The following is a 23,338-nucleotide window of genomic DNA, read 5'->3' as shown; positions in this document are numbered from 1 at the left end:
TCTTTCTTTCTTTCTTTCTTTCTTTCTTTCTTTCTTTCTTTCTTTCTTTCTTTTTTCTTTCTCTCTCTCTCTCTTTCTCTTTCGTTATCTGTCTGTCGTTTTTTTAAACAAGCTTCTCTAGACAGTTTTGGTACAGCCAGCTCAGGAAGAGCCCACATATGGGATATAGATATATTACATTGCTTTAGCTATATAGTGAGCACAATATACCTAATACAAAAGTAGAAAAGTAAGTAATCCTTTTTTAAACATCTTTAGTCAAATAATCAGCATCTTACTATAAAAAATCTGCCCTAAAACATCCTGTTCCTCCTCCTTAGGACTAAACTAAGACTCTCCTCAGAAACCCTGAGGACTCAAGGATGGATGGCTGCAGGCTAGCCAGGGACTTTGAGAAAAGGTGAAAAGCAACTCAGCCATGTATTCTGTGTTTCCTCCCTGGCTCTCCTCTACCATGCTCAGGATGCTGGAGAAGCCAATGTCACCCACAGACATAACCCAAGGGGAAAGGGCAGCCTTGCAGACCTCTACTTCAGCCAGACACTAGAGGAAAAGCTGCCCTGCCTCTCCTCACAGTGCCAGTGAGACCAGGCTGATGAGTAGGCAGCATTCCCACCCCACATATAGGGAAAGACAGTGCAAATCCACACACACAGCAAAAGAGTGCAAACCCATCTCCTGCTCCCTCTGTTGAGGCACTGTCCACCCCCACACAGCCACAGTGAGGTAAGTAGTAGGGGATGACACAGGTTGATGCCCTACTTTTTTCTGAGTGCTAGTAACAAAACCAGTGGGGGGCTAAGTGTTTATTCTAATAAGAACAAGGAGAAACAATGTGGTAGCATTCCGTGCTGTGGGAGCATGCAGCTCCCCCCCCCCCATATCCAGATGGCAGCCTCAGCAGCACTACACCGCCACGCAGGCACCACCCAGCAGGAGAAAGTTACGCACCATCCAGACCAGGGTCGTCTCTTAGGAAGTAAAGCAATCAAAATGGCAATACGTGATACCTTACGTAGGAATTGTAAGACTTAAGTCAAAAGCATGTTAACCAGAAGTGAAAAAGTATAAATACTCTGTGCAAACAAATAAGCAACTCGGCAGAGAAATAGGAAATAAAAAAAAAAAGAACCAAATGGAAACTACAGAACTAAAAACTAAAATAACCAAAATAAAAAACTCATCAGACAGACAGTGCATCGGTAACGGCACTACTCAGAAGAAAATACACCATGTGGAGCAGAAAGTATTTGAATAAATAATGTTTGAAAACCCCACAAACTTGGCAGTAGACTTAAGATTCACAAGATTTGGGACACTATAGGAGAAATCAAATGCACACCAAGCCACATCAAAATCTAACTTGCAAAAACTAAATTGTTTTGAAAGAAGCTAGAAAGAAATGGGATGCTGCCTGAAAAATCACTGGTGTTACGCTAGCAGGTTTTCCATAGGAAGCTTTAATTGGCCAATGTCCAGCAATAGCTCAAGGCATTTGTTCTTGGTGATCATGCTATAATTGAGAGGTGATCCCTCTATATTCAGAGCAAACAGTTGAATCTCTCTTAGAAAGGAAGCAGCAGGAAGGCAGGGGCCCTGGCTGGCTAGGTGGAGCTATGCCTTTTATACCAATGGTCACTGGGTGGAGCCATTTGGATGGGATATAGTTGTGAAAACAGCTAAAAGTATCTGAGTCCTGGATGTTAGACATATTAAAAGTAGATGCCAGAGGGGGTGTGCATCTCAGTAACAGAGTACTTTGTGAACATGTGTTAGGTCCTGGATCTGACTCCTAGCTCTGAAAAACAAAATAGATGCCAAGTCAACATGAAATTATAAGCACTCAGTATGCCCATAGAAATGCAGGAAAAAGAAGATAAATTTAAAACAGTGGACAAACAGAAAAAATGGCTGCATATCCCCTATCACATGATATGATATTACCTGTGATTTTGTTAAACATAAATGGTCTGAATGAAGCAGTTAAAAGTTAGAAGTTGGCAGAGACTATAAACGTAATCCAATTAATTTGTGTGTAAGAAAATCCCTTTAATTGTAACTATGTCAAAAGTAGAAGGACAGAAAAAGATATAATATGCAAACATTAATTCTTACATAAAGATTTATTATTTGTTTAATTTTGTGTATGTACATGCATGTAGATGACCAGAGGTATCAAGGGTGGAGCAGAATATGGGTGGTTGTGAGACACATGAGAGAGATACACAGATATATAATCTAACTCAAGGTATCAAAAATACAAAGCAGAGAAATAGTATTAAAAACTCTAAAAGGAAAACAACTCACTTACAGAAGTAGACACATCAGAAAATATCAGATCTCTCATGGGCCACCCTAAAGGTCAGGAAACATGGATGATATATTTTAAGCCCTGAAAGAAATAACTGCCAGCCAAAGTTGGTGTCTCCAGGAAATCTGTCTTCTAAGATTGATGATGGAACCAGGACATTTGAGGGAAATCCAGCACTTCAGAAGATGCTTAAAGAGTACTGTACTCAGTGGAGGAGGACAGTCTCAATCATCAGAACACAAAAAAGAAATCCCACGAAGGAGAGCTAGGATGGAATCCTTCATGTCCAATACCATAAACAAGAAAACCCCTAATACTAATCGATTAAAAACCTAAAACCCACAAACAACCAATAAAATCACAAGAGTTAGGAAAAAACTCTCAGTAATCTTATATGTAAATTGATTCAACTCGCCAACAAAGAGCTGGATTTAAAAAAAAAAAAAAGTTTTGACTATCTGTTACTTCCAAGAAACAGCTCACTGGTCACAGGCTAAAACCAAAGGATGGAAGTCAGTTTAAGTGGAAAACCAAAGTAAGCTGGCACAGGCGTGGAGTAAAGCGGGTGTAAAACTGTCAGAAGAAAGAACAAGTCCACGGTGCATTCATAAAGCAAGCAGTCCACCAAGATACATAGATAAATATGGACATACATATATGCCAAATGTCTTGTAAAACAAACATTAATGAGCATAGAAGACCCAGTGGGTCCTGCTACAATAATAGTGGGTGACCTCCAGGCCCCACTTTAGACAGGTCATGCAAACTAAAAATTAACCAGCTTCAGGGTTAAAATTTACCATAGATCAAATGGACCTAATGTCCACAGAATAATTTCATCCAAAAAATGGAATGCACACACTCCCTCAGCAACCCCTGGAATTTTTTCTAAAATGGACTACATTCTAGGTCACAAAGAAAGTCTTATTAATAAATACAAAAAAGAGATGTACTTTTCAATGATATAACTAGTTGTTAGAACACATTCTTAGAGCTGTAATTTAACTCTCCTAATTTCAATGCTATCTGATCTTATTATGTGTCTTGAATTATTCATGCATTCATTAAATTGAACGTTTTTAAATCATAAAGAGATTAAAAAAATCAAAATAATTTTTTTATTCCTTATCAGATCATAATGGAGTAAAAGAAAAAAAACCCACAGAAATGACAAATCTTGACTGATACTCTTGACAAAACACTCTTAAATGACACAATGGGCACTGTAGAAATCAGAGAGGTAGTTGTAAGAGGGCGTTTATAGTAAATTAGCTCAAGAGCTGCAGATCACAAAGACATGTGTGCAGCCCCAGCACTTTAGGGGCTTAGGCACAGTCATCACCAAGGGTTCAAGTTCAGCTTTGGGATATATAGGGAGTTCATGACAGCCTGAGTGACAGTGAAATGCTTGTCTCAAAACAGCAGCAACAAAGATCTCAAATAAGTGACCTACTGTGCCTCAAAGACTAAGAAGAACAAGAACAAGCCAAACCTAAAAGTGAAAAGAAATAATAAAGACCAGGTCAGAAGTTAGTAAAGTAGAAACAAAAACCAATAGTTCATAGACTCAGTTGAACCAAAAGTTTTTGCAAAGACAGACAAAATTGACAAACCCTAACCAAACTAACCATAAGAAAGAGGAAAGCTAATTAATATAATTGTTAATGAAAGTGGGAGTTTACAAAAGATTCTAGTGAAATCCAGGTAAGCATTAAGGAATACTTTGAAAACATGTTTTTTAAAAAAAAAGAAAATGGAAAATCTTGGGTCTGGAGAGATGACTCAGCATTTAAGGCAGGGGGTGAGGAGATGTTGGACCTATTGGAGCACACTTGAAATCCACACACTGGGAAGGTGGAGACAGCAGATGCCCCAGGGCCTGCTGGCTACCGGTCTAGCCTGATGGGTGAACTCTAGGCCAGTGAGAAGCCCTGTCTCAAAGGTGGTGGTGTCCTTTCTGAGGATGACACCCTGCGTTGTCCTCTGGCTTCCATACATGTCCTGTGGTACACATACTACATGCTCACACTCACAGACATGAACATGTACATACATAAGTATACAGTCTCACACAAATTTAAAATTTGTTTACAGGTCAGATTTTAAACATTGAAAAATCTTATGCAAAATACTATTTGATTTCTCTTTTCCTTTCATAATTGTCTTGAGTTAAAACAAATAGTGTTTTCAGCCCTCTAATCAACTTATTTTGTGTACTTGAAGAAGCTTTTTTTGGACTCAGGATGGTTTTTCTTTGAATTGAACTCATAAAAAATTTAAGAGACATCTATTCTATTGAATTCAGACTTAAAAAGAAAATACTCCTGGTGGTTTTCAGTTTCTCAACTATCCACTAAAGTTTACTGTAACAGAATAAATATCAGTTTTACCAGGAACTGTTATACCCAGATCACGAGACCCCAAAAGACCACCAGAGTTGAGTCCATTGCAAAACACATGAGGATCTTTTTATTACAAGCTCTAGCCTGGGTCACAGCAACCTCCCTGGGAAGAGGAGTGCAGCCCGGCAGTCTAGGGGAACAAGGTCTTTAAAGGAAACAACTGCAAGCAGGGAGTTACATGCCTTGGCATTACATGATTGGGTAAGGGAAATTGACTTTTGAAATGGTTGTTTACTTTAGGCATCAAAACCATAAACAGTTTTGGCCTGGCCATCTGGGTTGGTTTCCTAGTATCTAGTGGGCAGGAAAAGAATGCAGTAAAGCTAGTTCCTGTCCCCAGGTGGCTGGACATGTCTCCACCTGGCTGGCCTTTGTTCAGGCCTGTGCTTTAAACTTTAAACCAATACCCCAAAAATCTAATTTTTAGTTCTTTGGTCTCTCAGAACCAGAAAAACTGATGGTAAAAGTGTTTGAGGAAAAAACAAGCGATTAGCTAAGACTCTATACCCATGTGTCCCACTGTGATGCTGATAGCTTTGCATCAGCTGACCACATTCTAGCAAATGGCCCTCATCACACCATAGTCATTCGATCAATCATCATACCAGTGTGGTTCTCCTCCTGCCCTGGGGGGCTGTTTCCCATCAGCCCAGGAAGTCAGTAGGGGCAGGAGATGAGAAGCATGTCTGGAATGGCTGGTAAGAACCGTAGGATCACATACTTCAGAACAGCTAATGCTAGTTCGACTTTAATTCCAGAGAACAAAGACTGTATACCCCTAGGGGAGTGGGTGGATGGCTCCAAGAATAGGTGTGCATAATTGGTTAGAACTAGGCACTTCAAGGATGCTTGATTTGCATTACACAGCACGCTCCTATCCTAAGAATAGAAACTCAGTACCTAATTAAGATATAGGTGAAGAGAGAACTAGCTGGAAGCTGTGTCAGAGGTCATGTATCAAGTGTGGTTAGGGGAGTCTTCATTTAAACACTCTCCAGATGAACTCAGGCAGAGAGCAGAGGACCCTGCGGAGGGGAGGAAGTTCTGCCTTTAGTGCCAAGTGCTCATAATGGCTGTCTGGTCCAGGCAAGAACTGCAACCTCAACCAGCAGGGTACCTTCAACACACCGGCAATCCTCAGGAGCTATTAACTGACACAAGCTTTGGTGTGAGCCAGGAATGGCTTTGTCAATGGCATTCAGCTTTGAAAACTGATTTTGTCTGATATTTCTAAGTTTTGTCTATCCTTCTCAGCCTGGACAGCCTGATCCTCTAGAGCTTCATCGACAGCAGCAGGCCAGGAGGAGGGCTCTTGCCAGAAAACGAGCCCAAGAGCAGCTCAGACCACGGACACCTGAGCCAGTGGAGGGCAGAAAGCATGTGGATGTGCAGACAGGTACATGACCATGCCTCTGGCATTAGGGCTCACCAACTGTTCGTGTTGTTCAGTTGGAACTTATATTTTATATCCTTTATCTTCTTTCTGTATCCCGTGTTTGTTAATTCCTCCCCATTACGTGGTAGGGAAGTCTGTTGAATAAACAAATAAATATATAGAGCATGTATTATTATAATGTTGGAAGTGCTAAAGTAGGGATTAGGATTTGATAAAAGAGTTTAACTGACTACTAATTCTCTCTTAGCCCTTTCATGTATTATATGTCTGTCTCAGCCAGGATGACTACTGCTGTGCTAAAACGCCATGACCAAAAGCAACTTGTTGAGAAAAGGGTTTATTTGGCTCACACTTCCACATTGTATGCTCAACGCTGAAGGGAGTCAGGCTAGGAACTCAAACAAGGTTGGAATCTGGAGGAGCTTGGTGTGGAAGCCAGGGAGGGGTGCTGCTTCCGGGCTTGTTCCCTATGGCTTGCACAGGCTGCTTTCTTAGAGAACCCAGGGCCACCAGCCCAGAGGTGGTCCCACCCCCAATGGGCTGGACCCTCTGCCATCGATCACTAATTTAAAAAATGCTCAATAGGCTTGCCCACAGCTCAGTCTAATGGAGGCATTTTCTCAATTGAGGTTTGCTACTCTCAAATGACTCCAGCTTATGTCAGGTTGACATAAAAATTAGCCAGCACAATTTCAAAGTAGGATAATTACTCACAACCCAACATGAGTTACTTTTCATCAAGACTGACAGGAGGGCATTGCAGCTCTGTTTGGACATTTTACTTGTCTTTCAGAGTGAACCCACTTGTATTTAGTCACCTGCCTTTCGCACTGGCCTTTCTCCTCTGCTCTCCATGACTTTGCACATAGGTGCTTCTAAAGCAGGTTCCAGGGTTTCCTGCTTGTCTCACTCTGCTTAGCTGTAGTCTTTCCTTATGGGGAGCTGAGGAGGCCCTGACTGAATGTATAAACAGCAGAGGGAGCCCTGAGTGAAGGTTGACATGGGTACAACCATGTCAAGGACTAATGTTTCAGACCCACAGGAAACTGGAAAAGTCTTCTGCTCGGAGTGTAAGTGTTGACAGTGTGCAAGTATGTGTTTACAAGTGATTGACCAGTATGTGCAAAAACTAGCAACTGTAGCTGTCTCCTCCCAGATGTTTACAGCCTGAGACTACTTGCCTACAGAGACTAACTAACCACTTCCCACCCCCACCCTATGCTGTACATAATACGTGTGCTGAGTTTCTAGGTTGCTGTGATTGCAGGTGCCACTTCCTCAGAATGGGTATAGCCCATCTGAACCCAGCCTTTCAGTACATGTGTCTGTGTGTCTGTCCTGTCATCATTCCCTTACTGACCCAGTCAGGTTTCCAGGACCAAGCTATGCTGGACAAGGCATTTTGTGTTGACAGAATCTTGATAATCTGACAATACTTGGTGGTTTTTTTTTTCAGACTGGTGTGACTTGAGAATCTCCTTCTATCCAGTGAAGGTCATGAGCAGATTCACCAAGGTTATTTCTGAAGTGAAAGCAAAAAGAGTAAACTCCACTGTTTCCTTCTGCTCTTAAGCCAAGCCTAGAATGAGTGTCAGTGATTAGCCATCCTTATGATTCTAACAACTAAGGCCTAGTGTTGGCCTTAGAGGTATCAAAAAACTATGAATGTGGCCAACACAAAATTGTAAGCTCAAAACATGAGAGGTTTTGCTAATTGTATGTCTGTGTGTGTGTGTGTGTCTGTGTGTCTTGATCTGAAGCAGAGCTTCTTACCATCTGAATATTAAATGATACAGACACTACTTTTTAATTTACTGTTGCCTCTGGCCCTTTACCTGTTACTCTCTTGTGTTAAAAAGATTCTATATGACCAGTAACTTTGATCCTGACTGAAGGCAAGGAGCTATGTCTTGGCTGGATTCTGTGTTCAGTATTTGACAACAGTGTTCAAGTTCTTAACATGATGCCACATTGCCCTGCCTCATCAAATTACTAATGCAACATTGTTTGCAAGTGTCTTATTCTAAACTATGCATAGGGAGAAAGCCAAAGAGCAAGGTGGTTTGGTGGGTGATTCTTAAAATTTCCCAACACACTTACTGTAGTAAATCCTGTATCTACTAAATATGTAGCCTCTTAGAGGTGCTGTTAACTTTGTATCTCAGACACACTTATGGTCTGGTGTTCTCCCTTAGTTCCATTTTGCAATGAAAAGTCCAGTGGCTTTCAGCCATTTAGTAAATGTTCTCAGCTGATTGTCAATTTTTATATGTATGACTCTTAGGTCTGTAAATTGAGCCCCATATTTGTGCACTTTTAGTCTAAGATTCAGTTTCTAATCCATTTAATTTGATATTGTTTTGGTTTAGGGGGTATTTTGTTGGCTTGATATTTGAGTTGAACTCACACTCACTGTTGATCCTGGGTTGGCATTAGAGGTGAGATCTTCCTGCCTCAGCCTCCTAAGTGTTGAGATTCAGGTATGTGCCACCATGCCTGGTAACTTAATTCTGCTTGAGGTGAGCTGACATTTCACAAATGTGTGTGCCTAAAATAGACTGTGATTGTAAACCTGCTGCACATAATCTTCTTTCTAGAATTATATCTTGAAGAAATTGCTGACCGCATAGTTGAAGTCGACATGGAGTGTCAGACAGATGCATTTCTGGACAGACCACCAACACCCCTCTTCATTCCTGCCAAAACCGGCAAAGATGTAGCCACTCAAATACTAGAAGGAGAGGTACAGTACATCCTTTTGGCTTCTCTCTGCCTTCAAAAATGACGTAAAGGTAGGCTCAGGTAGAGCTTCATAGAGGCAAGAGCCATTTAACAATCAGATTCACTTTTTGGATTCTTTCCAGTAGTTTTATCTTGTAGTACCAAGAAATATTTTTAAGCACACTATTTTGATTGTTCCTACTTTTTGAGTAAAAAGTAAAATCATTACCATTTTTGTTTACACATTTTGCTTACATGTTTATGTAAATGTACCCAAGATTTATACCAAATAAGGAAGACAACTACGCTTTATGTAAGAAATTCCACTCTCAGGTACTCCACAAGTCACATATGGAGTACATAACTTTTATGAAGGGACTTTATGTTTTAAAAAACCCTGAGTGACAGCTTCATGTAGAATGCATAAATATGCCAGTTTATGGAATTAAAATCAATGACTATATAAATAATGACATAGAGAATTGAGAATAAAAGAATTTGAAAAACTCATTGAAATTGGGAAACAAAATAAATTTTCAAGCTCTACCTAGAAAGTTTTGACTCTATTAAACTTGAATTGCTTCAGAAGTACACTATTCTTGGTCCTTAGTTCATCTGTCATTTTTAAGAATAGTCAGTGTTTAGCAGAAAAAAGAATATGAAAGACAGGGACACTTAACTTTCAGAATTCTATCTTAAAATCATTGACTGTTAGAGCTCATATTGATAAACAGATTTCTTTGATTATTTTAACCCAATAGATATTTCCTATAATCAAAATATTCTTCTGTGTGCCTCACAGGGTTGCTTTGGGAGTTAAAAACCATGCAGTGGCAGTACAGTGTCTGACAGACAACACAGCAATCTTCTCTTGTCACTCCCCTTTATATTGTTATTTTACATTTGATTTATGATTAAAATTTTGTTTGCTTTCTTCTGTGTTTAAGCTCTTTGACTTTAACCTTGAAGTCAAACCAATGTTAGAAGTTCTTGTGGGGAAAACAATTGAACAGGCCCTTTTAGAAGTGATGGAAGAGGAGGAGCTGGCCAACCTGAGGGCCTATCAGTTCGCATATGAAGAGATAAGGAATGTTGAGCTGGCTGAAGTGCAGCGACTGGAAGAGCAGGAGAGGAGGCACCGAGAGGAAAAGGTGGAGCTGTCTGTCTGGCTGTCTGTCTGTCTGTCTTGGACTTTTACCTCCTCTCTTATTTCTTTGGGATTGAACCCAGGGCCTTATGTATGCTGGATCCATAATCTATGTATGATATCCAAAACAGTTTCTTAGTCTTTTGGCTTCTTATTATGTTACATTCAAATTTACATATAGCATATTATGAAGCTAGTGATCTTTTTAAATGATATATAAAATTATATTATATAAATATTTACTATTTATAGTATAAATAAATAATAGTTATTTATATGAAGAACGTAGCATAGTGATAAATGTTCCTGAGATACAGACCTACAATATTTGCTTCTCAGGTCTCCTGTGGGTTATAAATCTCTTATGGTTGACTTATATTTTGTAAATTCCACCTTCTGTTAATATATCTGGGTTGGCTTCTAAAAGCTCCCAGTGAAATGCAGGTTCCTAAATTACATGTGTCCCACTGGATGGTGCTTTTAGATATCAAGCATTTGGAAGAAGTGCTAGAGAAAGATATACCTTGGTTTGCCATCATCCCATAGCAGAAAGATAAGGAAAGCGGTAAGAAATATAGGACCTAATGGAGATAACTAGCAAAGATCCCTGTTTCTTGGTGGCCACACCCTTGTTTCCAAGTTATGTTTCATGACTCTTCAATAATAAAAGTTTTGTAATTTGTTTTAATAAAATGTGTCAATAGCCTAAGCTAGAAAAACTACATTTAATCATATTTAAGGGTCTTTCAGGTACTGACAGTGGCTGTCACTCTTTCTTATACATTGAATAAACAAAAAGTAGTATCAGAATACTTAAACCAACAAGAATGATTTCCCAACAAGCCCAAATTATTTTGAAGAAAAGTACATTTGTGAGAAACTTCTACTCAATATGTAATCAACTGGATTTTCTTCCAAAATTAATAACTGTTTATATGAAGAAAACACAGCTCCTAGTGAGAAATGCGCAATATTTGCTTACATATATAAAATAGACACTATGTGCAAAGCTCTTGAAATAATAAAATTTTTATAAAGATATGTTTTTGCTGTCAGGAAGTACATCATGGAAAAAAACCTAGAATCTAAGTCATCTAGATCCATTTTGTTTTTAAACCTTGAAAACATGAAAATGTGGGCACATAGAAAAGCACTCATTAGCTTTATAGATGTGACCTAAAGGTCAAACACACACACACACACAAGCTTTCATGATCTCCAAAACCATCTCAGCTTTATTAATTTGAAGAGATACTAAAACAAGTTCAAATTACTGGCCATGTTCTTTGATGGAAGATACATAAGAGTATAAATTTTGTATTAGTACTACTTTATAATGTTACTAATAAAAATACAGATCATTATCTATCATGGTTGTTTTAGACAAGGTCTCCCTGTGTAACCCAGGATAGCATTTAACCCATCATTCTCCTGCCTCAGTCTCCCAAGTACAAGGATTAAAGGTGTGTACCAGCTGCCATTTTCTTTTTGATAGCATTCATGTAGTATCCTATTTGTAAGCATAGAAAAATTTTACTTGAAAATGGGTAAGGAGATGAGTTTTCCTTTAGGCTCCTTTATTTCTTTGTAAACTCAGTGCCCACTAATTGCTCAAGTATATTGCATCATAGTGAGCCCTTGACAGACACTTTCTCGACAAGTTTTTGCTTCTGCAGACTCTTCCACATACTTATGCAATGACATCTTTTTCTTGACAGGAACGCCGTAAGAAGCAGCAGTGGGAAATTGTACATAAGCACAATGAGGCGTCACAGAAGATCTCAGCTCGAGCGTTTGCACAGCAGTACCTGTCTGACCTTCTTCCGTCTGTCTTTGACAGTCTCAGGAACAGTGGCTACTTTTATGATCCAATTGAAAGAGGTGTGTGGGAACTTTTGTTAGATTTGCTCTGTTACAGTGGGAATATTCTTACTATTCAAATTCATTTCATGTGTATAATCACTGTCCTAACTTTTTTTTGTAGTCCAGGACAGCCTCAAACTCATGATCTTTCTGCCTCCTCCTACTCTTCTTCCTCCGGGGTGTTAGAAATGCAGGTATGCAGGTATGCACCATGCTCTTTCTCATGACCATTTTTATTTTGAGTTAGAATTTTTATATTTCTGAAACAAAAAGGCAGGTATAGTTGTTTAAGTATTGTTTATAATAAACATCATGCCTTCTAAATATGTACCATTATTAGATATCAAAAGAAATCTTAAATATTTAAAGATGTTGCTTAGAATCTCTTTATTAAGAAGCAGGATTATGTAAGAGAAAGACTTAATGTCAAAAACATGAATTGTCCCAATTTCATTAGCTTTATGACCACCAATTTCCTCATATTTGAAATGGTGAATTTTAGAAATTGAATCATAAATTACATAAAATCTTATATGCATGGATTCATTCTGTCAGTTCTGTTTCTCTAATGCCAACACATAGTTTGGCATTAGGTGTGGTTCTAAAGCTGCAGAGGTATAAGGGTAAATTAATTTAAGGATCTGGAATATTCCAGGCAGTGCTGACATACACCTTTAATCCACAATTCTTTGACCATCCCACTTGTACTCTAGCTAGGTGTGTCAGTCAGCTATCACTGAGACAAAATACCTGGGGTAATCAGCTTCAAAGAGTGCAAGATTGATGTTAGCCCAGGGTTTCAGAAATTTCAATATATAATCATATGTAGTCATTTAACTGCATTGTTTCTGGGCCTATGTGGGGAATAACCGGGAAATCAAAGCTGTTACAGTAAACAAAAGAGACAGGCCCCTGGCCTGAAGAGATGGCTCAGAGGTTAAGAGCACTGGCTGTTCTTCCAGAGGTCCTGAGTTCAATTCCCAGCAACCACATGGTGGCTCACAACCATCTATAATGGGATCTGATGCCCTCTTCTGGCGTACAGGTGTACATGCAGGCAGTATAAATAATAAATAAATCTTTAAAAAAATTTAAAAAAGGGACAGTCCCCCAATATACCCTTCAAGAGGACATACTCCCCAGTGATGTACTTCCTCAACTAGGCCCCACCTCCCAACATACCACCAGCTGGGAACCAAGCATTCAGTACATAAGCTTTGGGGAAATAGTTAAGATACAAACCATAATAATAGACTTCTTACTAGTGCCACAGAGAACAATAATTTTTGTTTTCTGTTATAATGGTATAAAACCTGAAAATGAAAATCTTGCCTGAGATATGTCATATGTAATAGGAAATACAATATTTTCCATTACCACCCTATTAAATAACTATGTAATGCCTGCCACTAAACCATCTTGAAACTCTGAATATAGATTTTTATGGGCAGCTTATTAAAGTGTTTGCACAGTAGATGTTCCACTGAAGTTGGAGTAAAGTCTTTACTAACAGAAGTACTTCGTCTCAGCTGCATCAGCAATGTGTTCTAGATGGTCCCTTCTCAGATACCTTTTCAGCTGATCAACTTCCACTTGGCTCTGGCCTCAAGGGAGGTGTTCTTTTCCCAGCAGTGCTCATCCCCAGGTTTGCTTCCCACTTCAGTGGAGTTTTCCCAGAGTGGCATCTTCTCTCTGCCCTCCCTCCTTGACTGATCTCAGATTGCTGGGCCCAGCTCTGTTTTGATCTGGAAAACCTCATCATTTATAAAATACTGCTTCTGCTGCAGTAGAGTGGAAGTTGAGCAGCACATATATAGATGGTGGCAAAAGCTGTATGAGTCCATTTAATGTTTTATGTTGAGGACACAGTGCTCCTGAGCAGTGTTACATTGGGAAAAGCACATTCTGTCTATAGTGATGTGAAGAAATAACTTAATGAATTCTTTATTGCAGATATTGAGGTAGGATTCCTTCCATGGCTAATGAATGAAGTTGAAAAATCCATGGAATACAGCATGATGGGAAGAACTGTGCTTGACAGTAAGTTATTCTCTATAAAAGCCATATCTACGATTCTCAGTGGGGAAGAATGAGAGAGGAAACGCTGCTGTTAGTGATGAGTCTTAAACTTTGAGGATATCAGCTGTGTTAATAAGGGTGCAGTTTTTACCCTCTTGTCCTGGCTGTCCTATCATTATATAACATCTTCTCTTGTTGCTTTGTAATTGGCATTCTCTTCAGAGTTAAGGGACATAATTGTTGAAAGCATTAACTGACAGTGTTACATATGCTAAGCTTACAAAGGCTAACGGGAAGGGGAGAAGCTAGGTGATGTTTCTGTGTATCTGCAAGAAAAGTATGGGAACTCACTATGACCTCTGAACTTTTCAGTGTTGATCCGTGAAGTGGTTGAAAGAAGGCTAAATACTTACGAGCATAAGGGAAACATGCAGCCCTCTCTGAGGCGGGATGATTTGTTTAGAGATCCTGAGAGGATGCCAAATCCCTTGGTGAGTTCAGAATTACCGGAGCCAGCCACACCCCCTACCCAGAAGCCACCTCTAGACAGAGACTCCTCACAGACAATATCATCCCAAGATGATAGGAAAGAAAGGAAGCCTACGGAAGAAGGGCCTCCTTCCTGGCTGAGTGACCAAGCAGAAAAGAGGCAGTCTGTAGGGGAGAAGCTGTCACACCAGAAGGATAATGGGCCCCCAAGGAGCCACTCAGTATCTGGTCAGGAGTAATGCAATCAGGTACTGGTGTGTATGACCCACACAGTAGAAATTATGTGATATTTGACACCAAATCTTTTTTTCTAATTGGCTGAACAAATCAATTATGATAAAAATAAAACTATTAAAATGATATTTTTTCATTGATTTAACAGAATATTCAAAGGCCATATTATAATACTAATAAGAATCTTATATAATCACATTTTCCTTTACTGTCATTTATAACTTTTAAGTGTATCTTTTCTTAATCCTTCTCATTTTGTGGATCAATTTCTTTTTGGTAAGACTCATATCTCATGTTCACTGAATAGTGCTGTCAGCCATTAAGCTTGTCTTCTCTGTTGGACACTAGCCCGCCCACTCGGTAAGGATTACCTAAGTCTGTTCCTGACCAAAGTGCCCCCTCCCTATAAGGAGCAAACACTGAGCCCTTGTTTGTATAAAATTGAACAGGCACTTGCTCCACCATCACTATCTAACAAAGGTTTGCTTACTGCTCTGGACTGGTTACATTCTTGCATCTCTCTTTTTCTTATTTCACTCCTAGAAAATTTTCAGGCAACAACAATAAAAACAAAAGCAGTCCCCTCCCTCTGCACAGAGGCTGGGTCACACACACAGCCTCTGTTGTCAACTGGCTGGAAGTGCCAGGCCTTTTATAGGCTGTTTAGGCTCATGCATGCTTCCATCTTTAGAAAATACAAGCTTTTACTTTGTAACTAATAAATATGTATATTTTATTATTAGTTACTTTGTAACTAATAAATAAATATATATTTTATCCTTTACCAAATAGTATGCCTTTTTTTCCCATACTAGTTTATGTAACTTGCTTGTCTCTTTAAAATGTAGCAAGCTGTAGGGTATTGTAGTTGGCTGTGGTGTACAGGGGAGTCATTCTTGACTCTGCTGAGCTCATTCAGACCATTCCCTGCAGTAGTTAAAAGTACAGGTGAGCATCTCAGTCTTATGACTACGGGCAATAACTGAAGTGTGAGTTGTCAGGCAGACATTCAGTCTAGCCTTATAAGGCCCAAGGAGATAGAATTGGCAGTCATGAAATGGCATAACTTATTTGCATATCCATTGTAACTTCTTAAGACCAGTGCAAGAATGTGTATGTGATTATAAATAAAAAATGATTGTACCCAGTTCCCCAGGTATTATATAATACTGTTTAACCTCATGGAAACTTCCTGAGTCATGTGATGATGCTTATATCTCCACCTTCCTTTTGTTTAGTCACAGCAGACATGAACAGGTACCTGCTGTGTGTCAAATACCAAGCAGGAGGTACAGCCCTTAGGGTAAACAGCCCTGAATAGATTACTCTTCAGTAATTTTGAATATTTAAATATTTAAATAAACTTAATTGTAAATATAAAACTTTTATCATTTAAAATTTATTACTGATTTTAAAATATCTACAACTTATTTAAAATTAATTTGAAGCTAATTGCTTCCTGCAACTGTTACTATCTTTATAAAATCTAGCCTATTCAACATTTTACAGCAATTTGTTCTATGACAATTTCATACTTATATGAAATATCTGTATGACTCACTCTCTTTTATCTCCCTCCCACCTGTCAACCCTCTCCTCCTCTCTATAAAACCCTTTCCTAAATCCATGTCTGTTTTGTTTTGTGACCCAGGGATAAAGGTCACAGAGTATGGCCATGGGTTTGGAACTGTCAGTTGGAGCCTGATGGGTACAACTAAAGAAATGATGCCATCTTCCAGAGTCTAAAGGTAGCCAATAGGGGGTCCCATGATCATGCTTCATGACTGTTGGCAGAGCCAGTCTTGCACAGCCTCAGTACAGATAGTCGCAGCTGTTTTGAGTTCAAGATTACTGTAGCTGTGTTATATCCAGAAGATGGCGTTTCACAGCTCTTGTCTGTCTCAAGCTTTTTCAGTAGGTCTGCCCCTTTTTTTCTGTAGTGTGTCTGAGACTTTAGGGTGGTAAAAATTATCTTGTTTAGGACTGAGCTCTCAACCATCAGTTATTCTCAGCACCTTGAACAGCCATGAGGTTCTTTATTCACTGTGAGAGGCTTCTCTGATAAAGATTGGAGTACCCTTTGTCTTGTCTGTGGGTATAAACAAAGGTACTTAGAAGACAGTGTAACGCTGTGCAGATTTAACTAATCAACAGTAGTCAATCCCTGCTAGGGCTTATGACTTCCTCAGCCATGTGCCTTTGCAGATGTTTTGCTAGACATACAATGTATACTGTATAATTTCATAATTTATTGAAATATGTGTAAATCCAGAGACTCCCCATTGAGACAGGCTTAGCCTTGTCACCATCCTGTTCCATCCTAGAGAGAAACCAAGTAAGAGAGAGGTCAAGGTATTGTATCTGAGAGAAAAAGAGACCAGTTTTATATTGTCTGGAAACAAGTTTAAGTGAACAATTGGTGTTTTTGTCAAGTTCCTGAAGCGTTACCTCAGGCACAGGTGGGGTGCTATAGAAAGAAGACAGCAATCTTGGACTCGCCATAACCATAAGCAGCTGCACAAGTGGGTGGAGTAGTAGACACCTTCAACTCCATTGACCTTACCAACATTTACTGACGCTCCTTTCGTGAACCCATTCTTCCTCCTATCTCAGCTAGCACCGAGATGACAGAGGGTACGTGATAAATGTGTGGTCACCATACGGAGATTGGAGTCTTGGCATTAGTTCCCACGTAACTAAATAGAGAAAAGCCCCAATGTCATTTTCCTCTACACTCGACATCATTAAGTTTAAGCTATGTGAGGGAGACTAACATGGCCTGAGAGTCCCTGCAAGAACTTATGTAAACTCATGTAAATTGGCTCAAGCCAGACATTCTGGTCTACACTCTGTACCTGCAAGAGCTAAGCCTCACCTCAGAGGAGGACTTTTCCTTTCTCAAAGCTTTCCTTTGTAAAATTGGAAAAGACTCATTTATTGGTTTTTCATAAAATTTTAAAATCATATGGAAGGAGAACACTTAAAGCATATACTTCCTTTTAAAATCACAATGAAGGGTCACAGTGAGGAAGGGATACTTTTTTATACTACATCAAATGTCATGATACCTATTTCTTCTACCCCAGCAAGTTTCATTTTCTTATATTAGTAAAACAATAACCCCATCAGCCATTTTTATCTAACTTGATTTCACATGTTCTTCCTACTATAGAAAGTTTCATATGCTCTCCCTTACTTGTTTTATATGTATTCTCTACCTACATAGCCATTTTCCTCAACACATCTAATCTCAAGGCACTCTGTAGAGCCTATGTTTGGGCTTCATTTCCCACTGATGGAACCAATAACCAACACCAGTTATTTAACTGTACTGCCTAAATCTAACCAGAACCTGACCATTTTAACACATTTTTAAAAGTAGACTTCAAAACAAATATTTGTCAATATACTGATACATGGTGTTTAGAAAATAAGCATTTTAATGTGTGTTAATTATAGTCTTCTAACAATTTAGATTATATTAATATTCATATTTCCCACTAGGGGTCAGTAAAGCCCTATGTCAACATTAACTTGAGCTCAACTTCAAAAGTAATTTAATGGCCAAAAAAAAGCTTGGCACAGATAAAATTTCATTGTGTACTTGTACCACATCATTCAGCCATAGAGAGAAGTGAAATCATCACACCGGTAGGAAAAGGGATGCAGCTGGTTGATATTATTCTGTTAAGCAAAGTAAGACAGACTTAGAAAGACAGCTGCCAGGTTTTTTCTCTCACATGCAGACTTTAGCTTTAAATTTGTGTGTGCAGCTTCCACTTCTGGGTATGCTGCAGGATGGTCCAGCACTTGACATACAGTCCTAGGCTCTCCGACAATGCAGCCTCTAACAAAACTAGGCTGTCTCGAACCTCTGGCAACAGGATTGTTTACCTGTATACCAAGAAAGTTGGGAAAGCACCTAAATCTGTATGGGGTATGGGCCCAGGCAGACTTTGAGGGGTTTGTGCTATGAGGCCTAAAGTCCTTATGAGATTGTCTAAGCACGTCAGCAGGGCCTGTGGTGGTTCCATGTGTGCCGTGTGTGTGTGACAGGATCAAGCAGGCTTTCCTTATTGAACATTATTGTGAAAGTGTTAAAGGCACAAGCACAGAGTCAGAAAGCAAAATAAATATGCAGCTTTTTTAAGTAATAAAAGTCAAGGCCTGGTCATAAAAAAAAAATGTGTGTGGACATCTATGTTTGTATCTGCCTGTGTGTGTGGATGTGTAAGAGAGAGAGAAAGAGAAAAGGAATGAGAGAGAGAGAAGGAACCAAGAGGTGAGGAAGTGACTTTAAGGGAGGCAAAGGAGGAAAGAGTGATGGAGTGTGTGAGCAGTAAAAGCAGAAGAGGACAGACACTATTTGAAGGGAGGAGGAGACCAGCAATGGAGGGACAAGAAGAGGAGAATATAGGAAGGGGATGAATAAGAACAGTGTTTAAGCCAGACAGTGGTGGCACACACCTTTAATCCCAGCACTCAGGATGCAGAGGCAGGCAGATCACTCTGAGTTCGAGGTCAGCCTGGTCTGCATACTGAGTTCTAGGATAGCCAAGGCTACACAGAGAAACCCTATCTTGAAAAACAAAGTGTATAATGACATAAATATTTGAAAGTACTGTAATAAGCTCCATTGTTTTATATGCTGATTTAATAACTTGTAGAGAAATTGTTTTGAATTTCTTTGCAGTCCTTAGATATCCAGTCTCGCATTGAATACATACCTTGCTGTAATATCATCTGCCAGCTTTGTTGGGGTATCAGACTCACTCTTAAAATGATTATTGTAGTCCATACTTACTGTACTCACTAACTTCATTCTTCATCCCATTCTGGATCTCTAACAGATGCTCATTCAAGTCAGCTACTCTCTCCGAATTACCATATGTGTAGGGCATGCCATGGGCACCCATGTGGAGGTTAGAGAACAGATTTAGGGGTCATTTCTCTTCTTTTACTTTTTGGGTACTAGGGATCAAAAATGGGTTGTCAGACTTAGTGGCAAGCACCTTCACATACTAAGTTACCTCACCAGCTCTAATCTTTATTTATTTTCTCTAAAAATGAGGGAGTTTTTTTTTTTATTTCATGAGCTAGAAAACAGTTCTTTCCTATTTAGTTCTGTCTCCCCTGGCCCACGCAGTGGTAAATGTTTAGTCAATTATTTACTCTTGATATTTGTCATTAGGAGTTCTTTTATACCAAATTAAAAGCTATCCCAAGGTCCGGGTAAAGGCAACTACCATCAAGCCTGACACTCTTGAGTTCAGACTCTGGGACCTACACAGTAGAGGGAGAAAGATGACTCGTGCAAGTTGTCTTCTGACCTCTACAGAGGTTCTGTGACATGAGCATGCACACACATATGCATGTATACTAAATATAAACATGTTTAAGGCCTCCCCATTTCTGTCTCTAGTTGTAATCATAGAGGCATGATTATGGCGTAGGAGACCAGGGTTTTTATTATATCAATCATCATGCTATACACCCTTGTAAATTTACTTTTTCCTGAAGTGTTCTCTCAGTTTTTTCTCCCACACCATAGCTTTACAACCTCTCACCTTTTACCCTGTAACTACAACTGTGAAACTTGTAGTTATTCAGGTTCCTCTCATGAGCCTCTGGAGCCCAAATGCTGTTGTAGCTGTAATCTTACTCACTAAGGAGTACTCTAAGAGTCTCACTCCCCCAACTTAGCAGCAATGCACATCCTCCTATCTCCGATATAGACAAACACATTGTCTAAAACATGCTTCTCAACCTGTAGGTCATGACCCTTTCAAAGGGTCACCAAAGACCATCAGAAAACACAGATGTTTACTTTATGATTCATAAAGTAGCAAATAGACAGTTATGAAGTCACAGTGAAAATAATTTTAGGGTTGGGGGTCACCACAGCATGAGAAACTGTGTTAAAGGGTTGTAGCATTGGGAAGGTTGAGAACCACTTGTCCACACTATAGGAAGGAGGTCAAAATCATCTGAGGAAGTACAACACCACAAAGCCCACACACAGTGCTGTGCACCCTCATGGCACTATAGCAAGTAACATTTGACTCTCGGTTACTAACTCCATAGCAACTTAGAAGTGACATACAAGGGGAGAGTGCTTGCTATGAGCATACCATAAAGCTAGTAGTCACAAAAGAAACTGCATAGGAAGATATATCCTAAAGTGTAACTGTGTGTGTGTGTGTGTGATTATCACAAAACATTCCTCAGCTGCTCCTAAATATACCCTTATATTACAGCATAGGACAGGAATTACCATATATGGAGGGGAACCCATAACCACCATCTCGAATGGTGGGATAAGGACTTCTCAAAATCTGCTACTCCACAAAAGCAATGGGGACAGGCAGGCAAGAATTCCCTGAATCAGTCTGACTTTAGTTAAAGACTTGGAGCAGTGGCCCTGCATGTATTGGGGACAGCAGCTCTAAGAACAAACTCGATGGCGCTCCTCTCTCAGTCTTGTTTCAGCCCCATGGCCATGGAGACTAGCAGACTTGGGCCATAACAACTAACAAGTAGCCTAGCAGCCACTGGTGGGAGTAAAATAGGCTCAGTGTCTCTCAAAGCACATTCCAAAGACACTTGTCACTATTTGACTTTGGGTCAGCTTCCTGAAAAGCCCATCTTTAGGGCCTGACTTTATTTGATCTGACTCAGAGTTTGCTCATTGACAAAGGTCCTAACACCAGGGCATTGCTGTTAAATAATTTAAATCTAGAACGAGTGTAACATGACATTTACCTAAGATGGAGACAACAGCGGGAGTAGGAGCATGGAGTGCTCATCCCTGATTGACCTTGAGGACTGATACAGGTAGGAATTGACATATACCCCGACCCATACGGAGCCTCAGCAAATAGTGGAAGGGTTAGCGATACACCTAAGTCTCTAGGGCTTAGCCAGATAGCTTGGTGGGTAAAGCCACTTGCACCAAGCATGTGACCTGAGTTTAGTTCCCCAAGTCCCACATAGTAGGAGGAGAGTACTAACTCTTGCATGTGGTCTTCTGACCTCCCTCATGCACAGTGGCATGAACTCCCCACACACACATGAGAATGGTTTTTGAAAGGAGTATTTTTAATATGTATTCTAATTGCTGATCCACTAACTTAACTGAACAGACTGCAGTGGCCACACATCAGAGAATTGGAAAGCATTTTTGCAGGAAGGTTATTATAAAGAGTAAAATAAAAACCACAACAAAAACTCAAAGTACAGGTGGGACAAGAATCTGTCTCCCAAAATACTATGTTATACTTACTCAAAATGTCTAGTACTTAGTGCCCCAAAACAAAACATTTAGCAAACATGCAAAAATAAGAAAATATATCCTTTAGAAGAGCAAAGTTTTATCTGCCAAAGCTTTGTGAGGAAGGCCAAATTTTCAGCTTACCAGAAAAGATGCTTGAGTCATCTACATGTTCAAAGAGCTGAAGGAAACAATGTCTAGAGAGCTAAAGTATGAGAGTGTGATCTCATTAAATAACAAAATCAATGAAATGGCAGAAGCAATGAGGCTGGAGAGGTGGCTCAAAGGTTAAAAGTACTGCCTGCTCTGCAGAGGACCACAGTTTAGTACCCAGCTATCCACTTGGTGGCTTGCAGTAATCTGTAATACCAGTCCCAGGGGATCTGATGCCACCTTCTGACCTCTTTAGACACCAGTCACACATGTGGTATACAGACATGAATAAAAGCAAAACATAGAAAATAAAAATGAAATCTTAAAAAAAAAAAAAAATAGAAGTCAGAACCAAGAAAAACCAAGTGGGAATTCTGGTATTCAAAAATCAGATACTGAAATCAAATCCTTTCTTCAGGACTTTCATAGCACAGTTTGATCTACAAATAAAGAATCCCTGAAGCTGAAATTATGCCAGATAAAATAAATCCACTCTGAGAAACAGGAAGAAAGATGAGTGAAGGAAAATAAACAATCTCTGAGACCTGAGCAAGACTATCAGGCATATCCAGATGTGAACAGGAAATATCAGCTAGCAGAGGAAGAATCTAGAAGATGCATAGCTAAAGATTTATACATGGCAGAAAGTACCTCATCTAAGAGGCTTGTGAGCTCTCCAGAGAATAAGGACATCACATGGAGATGTGCTGTAGACTTCCAAGAGACCAAGGAAATCAGTGTGAAGGGAGCAAGACAAATCATGTGAATGTGCCCTCAGATTATGAACAGCATACAGTCATGGGGGTCGAAAGGCACTGAAGACAGAGATGTATCCAGAGAGATAAATAGTGCTAGTCAGAAACTCTTGTCTAAAGGACAGTAAAACTGCACGTCAAAACGGACAAAAATAAAACATTGCCAGATAGTAAAAAATTGATCAGTCCAACACACCACATGGACACAGTACACATATGTACACACAATGCACACATGTACACACATGCACACAAAAGAGCTGTGACTAGTAGCCATACCCTACAAGAAATACTGATGCTGAAGTGAAAAGATACTAACTCAGAGGCACACAAATAAAAGCATCAATAAAATAGTATGTGTGCATATAAAAGACTAACTTTTCTTTGTAACATTTTCTCTTGCCACATTAGAAACTGCATAATAAAGCACAATGATGGTGGCGCTTGCCTTTAATCCCAGCACTCGGGAAACAGAGGCAGCTGGGTCTTTGTGAATTTGAGGCCAGCCTGATCTACAGGACATCAAGGCCTACACACACACACACACACACACACACACACACACACACACACACACA

General features: G+C 39.6%; 1 protein-coding gene and 1 pseudogene across 2 annotated transcripts in view; both read left to right on the top strand.

Annotated features, from left to right (window-relative positions):
* Rsph3 (radial spoke head 3) overlaps nt 1-23,338 on the top strand; it is a 45,133-nt gene that overhangs the window by 9,867 nt on the left and 11,928 nt on the right. Inside the window, exons 3-8 of one of the 2 annotated variants that reach the window (XM_055616079.1) lie at nt 5,968-6,109; nt 8,707-8,852; nt 9,778-9,981; nt 11,696-11,858; nt 13,794-13,880; nt 14,232-14,350. In XM_055616079.1, coding sequence (XP_055472054.1) covers nt 5,968-6,109; nt 8,707-8,852; nt 9,778-9,981; nt 11,696-11,858; nt 13,794-13,880; nt 14,232-14,350 — 861 coding nt within the window. Of the gene's footprint in view, nt 1-5,967; nt 6,110-8,706; nt 8,853-9,777; nt 9,982-11,695; nt 11,859-13,793; nt 13,881-14,231; nt 14,753-23,338 lie in introns of those variants that run through there. The other variant, XM_055616078.1, reaches the window with a different exon arrangement.
* On the top strand, nt 18,381-19,022 carry LOC129683382 (60S ribosomal protein L34-like; annotated as a pseudogene).

The sequence above is a fragment of the Psammomys obesus genome, unplaced genomic scaffold (assembly GCF_907164565.1).
Source record: "Psammomys obesus unplaced genomic scaffold, mPsaObe1.curated_primary_1811, whole genome shotgun sequence".
Taxonomy (NCBI): Eukaryota; Metazoa; Chordata; class Mammalia; order Rodentia; family Muridae; genus Psammomys; species Psammomys obesus.
The sequence above is the reverse complement of the archived record's forward strand: the minus strand, read 5'-3'. Positions and strand labels throughout refer to the sequence as shown.